The sequence below is a fragment of the Crocodylus porosus genome, unplaced genomic scaffold (genome assembly GCF_001723895.1).
Source record: "Crocodylus porosus isolate Cpor-Errol unplaced genomic scaffold, CroPor_comp1, whole genome shotgun sequence".
Classification (NCBI taxonomy): Eukaryota; Metazoa; Chordata; order Crocodylia; family Crocodylidae; genus Crocodylus; species Crocodylus porosus.
Window position 1 is genome coordinate 32,963,003 of NW_017728914.1, and position 8,465 is coordinate 32,971,467.

The 8,465-nt window shown below is 46.2% G+C and overlaps 1 protein-coding gene across 2 annotated transcripts in view; it reads right to left on the reverse strand.

The window, feature by feature from the left end:
* Positions 1–8,459, reverse strand: part of MGAT4B (mannosyl (alpha-1,3-)-glycoprotein beta-1,4-N-acetylglucosaminyltransferase, isozyme B) — a 71,449-nt gene extending 62,990 nt beyond the window's left edge. Inside the window, exon 1 of one of the 2 annotated variants that reach the window (XM_019535203.1) lies at positions 8,335–8,459. In XM_019535203.1, coding sequence (XP_019390748.1) covers positions 8,335–8,431 — 97 coding nt within the window. In that variant the 5' untranslated portion in view covers positions 8,432–8,459. The remainder of the gene's footprint in view (positions 1–8,334) is intronic. The other variant, XM_019535204.1, reaches the window with a different exon arrangement.
* Positions 8,460–8,465: the final 6 nt, after the last annotated feature.

An 8,465-nucleotide genomic window follows, 5' to 3' on the forward strand; every position in this document is an offset into this window, starting at 1 on the left:
AGGTCAGCCAGCCTGGCTGAGAAGAGGCTCCTCCCCAGGGGAGAGAGGTGGAGGCCATCTCTTCCCAGCAGCTCGCTGCCTCTCTCTCCAAAGAGCGGGCTGTGGTCATGGAAGCCAAAGCCTTCCCGATGACACCACCGCCGCAGTCTTTGGTTTGTTTGGCAAAATCTTTTACTGGACTAAAGCCTTACTTTGTGTATTTGAATAGTTCCCATAATCCTTTAATGTGATCAGTAACCTCTGTCTACATGACAACCTTACTACCCCCCATCCTGCTTCGCTGATCAAGGGGCAATTTGCTAAAAATGAAATCCAAAATTAACTATCAATTAACCAATAAAAGTATATTAAAAAAATAAAGCTAAAGAAGTAAAGTTCTCTGGTTTCCCAGGATCTCAGCATAGGTAGCTAGCCCCCAAAGAACTGTCAAAGAAATCTGCAACCAGCTACAAATGGGACTCAGAAGGGAGAGGCATCTGCTTTTAGTATGCTGCACATCAGTGCATCACAAGGCAGCTTTCATTAGCTCCTACCCACCTCTTGCTCATTTTTTCCCCAGCATCCCAATAATTTATCTTCCACATGCCTGCCAGACACCCAGATTCTGGAACGGACTTTCTAGAACACCCTCACGCTCGTTTACTCGTGAATTTAAAACCGGATAACCTCGCTTCACATTCATCTTACCTGGACCAACCTTAGGGATGAATATTTGGCCACTTAATACACCAGCAGCAGGTGTAGCATTTGACAGCACAAAAATGCTCTTAAAATATTTGCAAAGCAACGTTTTAGGCTTCAGCCCAAGATCTCACTCTGTCTTTTCCTGTAACTGAAAGACATGTGGAAACAGGTCCTGTCTTTGCAGAGTCGTTCTGTGTTTGGTCTGCATAGAGCTTTTCTTCTCTATTTTCATCCCCAAAAAACCTTGCAGCTCCAGTTCTTCAGTTGGCAATGCTGCTGCTTTAAAATGTTAAGCCAGAATCTCTCATCTCAATGACTGCAAAGTGGTTTATTTCATACCATATTCTCTTGCAATGGTAGACCCCTTTCCTTTCCTTTATAAACCAACACCCCAGAAGGAGGAGGGAAGCAGGAGATTGCATGGTTTCCCAAGCTCTACATTAAAGCTGTTATTTGGTTGAGGAGGTGGTTTGTGACCATTTATATAGCCTGCAGCACATTCTATTCTACTAGACCTCTGCACTTAGTAAATGTATAACCCAGCAGTTCCCCAAATCCACATCCCTGAATCTCTGTGTACCTATTATACAGGAAGGCAGAGGCCACTACAAATAGATCCTTACTCTCCCACTCCACCTAAAATTACCCTCCATCCTTGCCATCAGCCAGCACCAGTTCATAAAGCCACCCCACCACCTCACTTTGGTCCCTTTCACAGCATTACATTGCACAGACCTCCACTACCAGAATTGCTAGCCATTCACTCACAACAGAAATCCACAATCTGTAATGCTATATGCACCTTCCACATCTACACAGTGCTGTTCCTTCTCTCCCCAGAAGCAAGATCTTCTGTGATGGAAACTTATGTTCCAGGTTGGTGAAGAGAAGGAAAAAAAAAAAGACTGCGATCCTGTAATGGGAAGTTTCTTCCCCTGTGATAGCAGGTGTACACTATATACAATATGCAAGCAAGGCAGTAGGTGCAGACACCGTCACTGGGAAGAGAAAGTACATGTGGGGGGCCAGTGGGGAGGGGAGAGATGGACTGTATCTACAGAAGACTGTTTCCTTCCTCACATCTTTCAAGACTGACCCATATATCTGCACCCCCTCCCCAATGCTGACACACCTTTCTAACCCATCTAACACTTCAAAATTGATCAACCACACCTGACCTACAGGGAATTTTAATGGTTGAATTTTAACTAAAAATGTCTCTAGGGATTTTTTGTCACTGCATGATTCCAGGCATACATTACCTGGAGCTCATTTTATATCAAAACAGAGGAAAGACATCCCCCCCTCATGGAGGATCCCTTCTTCAACTTCAAAATCTTTAGGCTTCCTCTGGTCTCATCTTGAAATTCATTCCTCTATGCTGCATCAAATTCAGTATCTTTCTATAGTGGTGTAAAAGAACTGCTCTTCTAGGATACTACTAGGAAAAAGAACTGAGTGAAGCTTGTTATAAGAACAGTGTCACTTATCAGAGTTTTCTTCTTCTACCTCCCATGCTCCTCTCCATTTCTGGTTATAATGGACGGAAGTCCATTTTATAGTAGGTCTGAGATAAGGACTGTGTGTTTAGATATCTCATATTACAATCAGCTGCTATCTTGACTAGGACCTATAAACAACACCAAGTCCATGCAAATAATACACTACAGAACTGGCATTTGTCATGCTGTTTCCATCGCCTACACAAAATACCTCTCACTAATGATTTAAAGAAAATGACTGTAAGTCACTTTATAGCACATTACAGTAAATTTAATAAAGGATAGTCAAAAGTTCTGCAGTCACCCACTGCTCCTCACACTCTGGGACAGAACAGTGATTTATCAGGTCTATGACTGACTGATGCAATTAGTTTGCAGTTCTGCAGACTTCAAAGCATTTCTAGAGCTGCCTGGCAAGCTTACTTTAGCTACCAAACTATGGATTTGTTTAACCTTAAACACTAAGTGAATAATCAATATATGTTCAAGATATTAGCACAAATCAATGTTTTTCTTTTAAAAGAATCAAGTGGAATCCAATGAATTAGTACAAAACAGGGTTAACTTGTTACCTCTTTTCTCTAATGTATTTGCATGCTTCCCTAAACTTTTAGCCCCAGAATCTGAGCATCTCTCAATCTAGCTATACAATGCCCAGGCGGAAGAGGAAAGTGCAATTATCCCTGTTTTGCAAGTGAGGGACCAAGGCACAAAGAGGCCATGTGACCTGCAGGAAGTCTGTAGCAGAACGGGGGGTTGAATTCAAGCCTCTTTAACTCACATGCAGCATGACACCTACCTGGCCACCCTTCTCCACCTCCGCTACCCCTCAGGACACCGGTATGTTACTCACAGATCTAACTCCAAGTAGGCAGACACAAAGGTTAAACTAAAGTAAAAGGAGAACATCCAACATAAACCAAAGATGGAAAGCAGGTGAACAAAAGTACAGTGGACCTCAAGCAGAGGGATATCTAATCTGAAAAATGCATATAGGTAGACAGCAACATGGCAGTCCCAAGCTAAGTTTGGTCAAATCATATGCAGGATCATCTTGCAAATCCTGTTTCAACCGAGACATCAATCAAGGATGAGTTATGATAGGCATCTCACAGTGTAAGAAGTGGCTGTCAGAGCTGCTCACGCACACCTTGCCTGCCATGCATTTTAAAAACAGCCTTCTCAGCATTGCAGTCTCAAGGAAGTTGTCCCCTTAGCAGAGGATAGCCTGGCTCTGGTTTTGTGACATAAGACCCTTGCCTTTGATCCACTGTGTTTACTCATGAAAACCACTGATGATAACAAACTCTTCAGTCTCGTCTATACCAGTTCCAAAGCTACCCTGGTACAAGTCACAATTTACCACAAATTACCCTGCCTGTCCTGGATAACCCACTGGTGTGGCTATACCTGGGACAACACCAGGGTCACAATTATGGCCCACCCCTAGTGCAGACAAGGCCTCAGACCAATATGAGCATATGCAGTTTCATATGTGCACATGCATTGGGGAGCATAGATGGAAATGGAGAGGAAGGTCCCATGAACTCAATGAAAGACACATCCACCCATTTATTTAGTGGTGCAGCAAGCGTCAATCCTAGAAAGGGGACTGGTGTCCATGTTTACACAGAGAGACTCTGTTACAAGCTCGGAGGAGTTTTCTACAGAACTTGGTGCTCTACCTGATTTCTATTCTTTGCAAGACACGCACAGCAACAACTGCCTACCAAGCACGTGCTTTGAACCACAGTCTGAATTATAAACCTAGCTCTGGTCTATTTGCTTCCTTTGCTCCCCCGCAACACTGTCCCCGAGCCTACCCCACTGCAAGCTCTTTAGACACTTACAGCATCCATGATACAGTGGACAAACTGTGCCAATGTGTAACAAATATCAACAGTATCCAATTAACAGCTAGCCTTGTGAGAGAGCCTCTCTGCTTTAAACTCTCTAGGCTGCATTTATAGTAACTCCACAGAACAAGGCGAGGACCTTTGCCTGACTTCTGACGTCAGAACTGGACATGAAGTACCCTGGATGGCTTTATCCTGCTTCTTCCTAATTGCATAATCATTACCAGCAGTATCCTGCAGTCTCCTAGAGAAAAAGTCTAGACAACAGGCAGGAAAGTTCTTTCAAAGAGAGTAGACAAGTGTAGGCTACTTATTAAGCTTATTAAACCATCCAGCATGTCTTTGCTTACTGCCACGCTCCTTCCAAAGTTAAGTTTTGTTTCCCCGCTCAATCTCATCTGAAAGCTCCCTGCCATCATCTGTGCTTTCCCAATGAATAGAAGCAGTGATAGTTATTGGAATTAACTAGGTACTGCAGAAACACACCATCCACAAACAGCCGGACACTTCTCAAAACCGGGGCAGGGAGAGGGATGGAAATGAAGGCCACTCATTGAGAACAGCCTTGGGGCATCAACAAAACACGTGAATGGCAAGTCTCTAAGGGGGTTTCTTAACCTTTTAAAAAAAAATGCTTTCAGACATGAAAAATGCATGAAAAATTGTTCTGCCCATCTGAATTTCCAGGAGGCTGTCCTGTACAAAGGGGGGTGGGGTACTTACTGCTGTTGAAGTGCTAGAGGCAGCTCTTCAATTTCTGCAATACTAAAAGAAAGCCTTGGAAAAACTGGACAGATGTAGGCACTCAATCACAACCTTGTCTTCTATCATAAAAATAAAAGCTAGAACAGAAACACAGTGGTTATAGTGATCAAGCTGCTCTTCCCATTTAAGAATGAGAGCTAGCAAGAAAACTTCCACAGAAGATGTTGGTAAGCAGGACTCATTTGAGGTACTAAGCCCTGGCTCAGAATCCCAGCTCAAAACTACAGACCTTCTGTCTCCTCCAGGACAGCAGGACAGGATGTTCCTACAGGATAATAAGTAATACTTTTTTCACCATACACTAGCACCCTGTTTTTATCCCCGTTTCAGCAGCTCGTGGCCTGCAAGCCTTGTGGGGGTGCAAACAGCAAGTATAGACAAGTGCAGCCAAAGCCTGCATCGGTTGACTTTACCATGGTTATAAATAAGGATAAACTGAACTAGTACAAAATCATGACTTTCTTAGACTACACTTGAGGTTTGCATTAAAGGAGCTACTCCTGTTGCCCACCAACAAATCCTGATTTAAAACAAAAACGAGGGACTGTATGCTTCTCATATTCTAGGGCTCAAAGCTCTTTGATCAGTTGAAAGCAAAAGGCAAAGATGACCAGACCAGAAGCAAAGAGGCAAAATAGGGAAGAAAGCAAGACACCAGAAGAGACAAGTATCTGATCAGACATACAAGATGGGTTTTTCAGGGGGGTGGAGAGAAATGGAGAACTAAGATGTAGAAGGAACTGAAAAAAAGCTGAAAGAGCTGACATGGAAAATAAAAAGAAGGGGGGCAGAAAAGGGGGCAAGAGATCTGCTCTGTACCCTGTTGCTTATTTGTCGTAAAAAAAACAAACCACCCAAAAACCTTCTTCAACTGGATTCTCAAGCAAACCTCCAGTGACACTTCCCCTTAGAGCTAGTATTTACTATGACTGCTTGCTACCAACTCTATTTGATGATCCTCCCTGCCCCCATCCAAACAGTTCTCCCTCAGGGTGCAGACTGCTCTTCCAGACAAAACCTTGCAATTCCAACAGGTATTCTCCATGATGATGCTGAGCTGCAGGAAAGCTCGATAAAGTATAAATAAGTTAACTGCAGTTTAATGTGAACCTGAGGTGCAGAGTAAATCAAGCTTGTATGGCAGAAGAGAAGACAGCATCTGTTACCCTACGGATCAGATGCATGGCCAGCAAAGCACTGTGTCAGAAGAGCATTACAGGCATGTCTTTCAAAAAAATAAAACAAAAACCAAAAAACTGGCCACTATTCTCCCCTATATCTTGAGCGGGGGCAACAGTGTAGGGCAGCGGTTTCCAAACTCTGACAGATTGTGCACCACCAGTTTAAAACAATACAACCTTAAGTACCACCAGCAAATTTTTGTCATATAAAGTAATTATAATAAATCTGTTAACGTGTACCACTGACAGGTTGTCTGCGTACCACTGGTGCTACCTGTACCACAGATTGGGAACTGCTGGTGTAGGGAAAGGGAGAAAGGAGAAAAAGGATTCCAATAATGAAATCTTTAGAGAGCCCCAACAACCCAAATGAGAACTTCAACAGCCGGCCACGTGCTTTGTTATGCTCAGTGCCATCTAGCACATGTATCACGGGATGCAAAAGGAGTAAGAGGGTAGCTGAGATTAGTTTTCAACCCCCGCTTATTCTTACATACTATTCCCATCACGTGTCTAACCAGAGCTAAAGAGGGTTTATGTCTGCACATCTCACAGTTAAAGCCTGGCTAGTAAGCACGGCAGCTAATGCCCCTTCTGGCTGGGGCCTGTGATCCTGTAACCAGTTCAGCAAGATGCACAGATGCCCTCCCAGGAGTGTCTTTAACTGGTTTGGCCAGTTCTTCTTCCCACCTCCGAGTGCAAAAGCATCCAAGAGCTCACTGTCTCACGTCACTTCAGCCCCACTCGAGGCATTATGTAGCAGTTGTCCGGGTTCCCCAGAATACCACAATACAAGCACTGGAGGTGCGAACCTGCAAACACAATGGTACAAGCAGGAAACCTGCTGCACGGCCACGAATTGAAGCACGCTGCAACTAGCCGAGGTGGCCATGTTGCCGACAAGGAACAAACTCGCTGCTGGAACTGGAGCGGTGTGGATGAAGATGGCCCTAAGCTGCCAGGGGGGATTCTCGCGCTCACATTTCTCCCATGGCCGACTCTGACAAGTGGTACGAGAAGCACTTATCTTCTTCACGTGCCTTGATATAAGCTATGATGCAGTCTAGGTTAAAATGAGTACAGTTAAATGAGAAGTTACAAGTTGTTTCCTGCAATACCTCTGTAAAAGTACAGCTGCTCTTTAAGCCTGGCAGCCCCGCATCAGCAAACAGCAGATCTTCATTTGTTATTCTCCCAATACAGAGGGATGCTGGAGCTTCGCTTTCTTGGGTTTTTTGTTGTTTTTTTTTTTGGGGGGGGGGGGAGGGGGGGAAGAGAGGGAGAGTAACAGCTCAGAGCCCATCACAAGACAGCAGTTTTCTAAACCGCTCTTTTACACAGACGCACAGGCAAATTACCCCGAGGTTTAGCATTTTGGCTTGAAAACACATACGACAAAAGGGGCCGCACAGACATTTTTACTAGAGAAACGATGCCGGTAATATCCAGCCCTTGCGATGGCTGTAGGCACTCCTGCACCAAGATACTTCTCAAACATCGTATCTGGAGCTCTGTAGGGAGGTGCGCTTATAATGCGATTTAAACAGGGTCGGAAACATTTAGCATAACCTTTGAGTTGATGGCAAGCACAAAAAAAAAAAAAGCAGCCAAAAAGCAATTTTACAACAGTAACAAGGAAACACTTGAAAGGGGGGTGCAAGGGGAGCCGCGGGGGCACCGGGGGAGGCTTTCACGACTCTGAACAGTGAAACGAGTTGGAAGTGACCGCGGAGTCGCTGCCTGGATGAAAGGCCGGTGCCGGCCTGGCCAGAAACATCCACAGTCATTTTTCTACTAGGCCGGTAAAAATCAGGTCAGCGCAGCGGCAAGGGACAAGATTAAGGAAAGGTGGCTGTTACGCCCTTAGAAACGCCGAGCACCCAAGGGGGGGAAACAAACAGGAGTTCGCCCGGCAGGCTCGGTGTTATCCAAATCGTGCCCTGTGAAGAAACCCCCCGAGCGCGACCGACTGACCAACGTCTCTTGGCAAACCTCGGCGCGAGGATGCCCGCGCTTCGCTGTGGGCCGTTTCGGAGGTCGCCCGGGTCGAGCGTGCTGGTTCCTCCCAAATCTCCCCCCTCGTCCTCCGTACCCGAACCGCGCCGGCCCCCCGGGCCCGCAGGTGACACGACCGACACTGCACGGCGCCGGGAGGGCAGCCCACGCGTGTCCCTGTTCCCGTGGGACAACCCCCCCCCGGTTTGAACGAAAGTGGGGTGCAGCCATGACGGGTGTCGGGGGGGTGGTTGAAGTATTCAAGATAAAAAGGGAGGAGGGGGAGCTGCCGCCCGCAGTCCCTCGTGAGGGCGAGGGCGAGGGGCCGGGCAAGGGACGGGGCTCGCTCACCCTTGTGCCCGCCGAAGGCGCCGTACCACGACAGCGAGAGCAGCGCGCAGAGGCAGCCGAGCAGCAGCGTGAGGACGGTGCCATGGCGGAGCCTCATCTCCTCCTCCGCGGCGGGAGCGGCCGCATGTCCC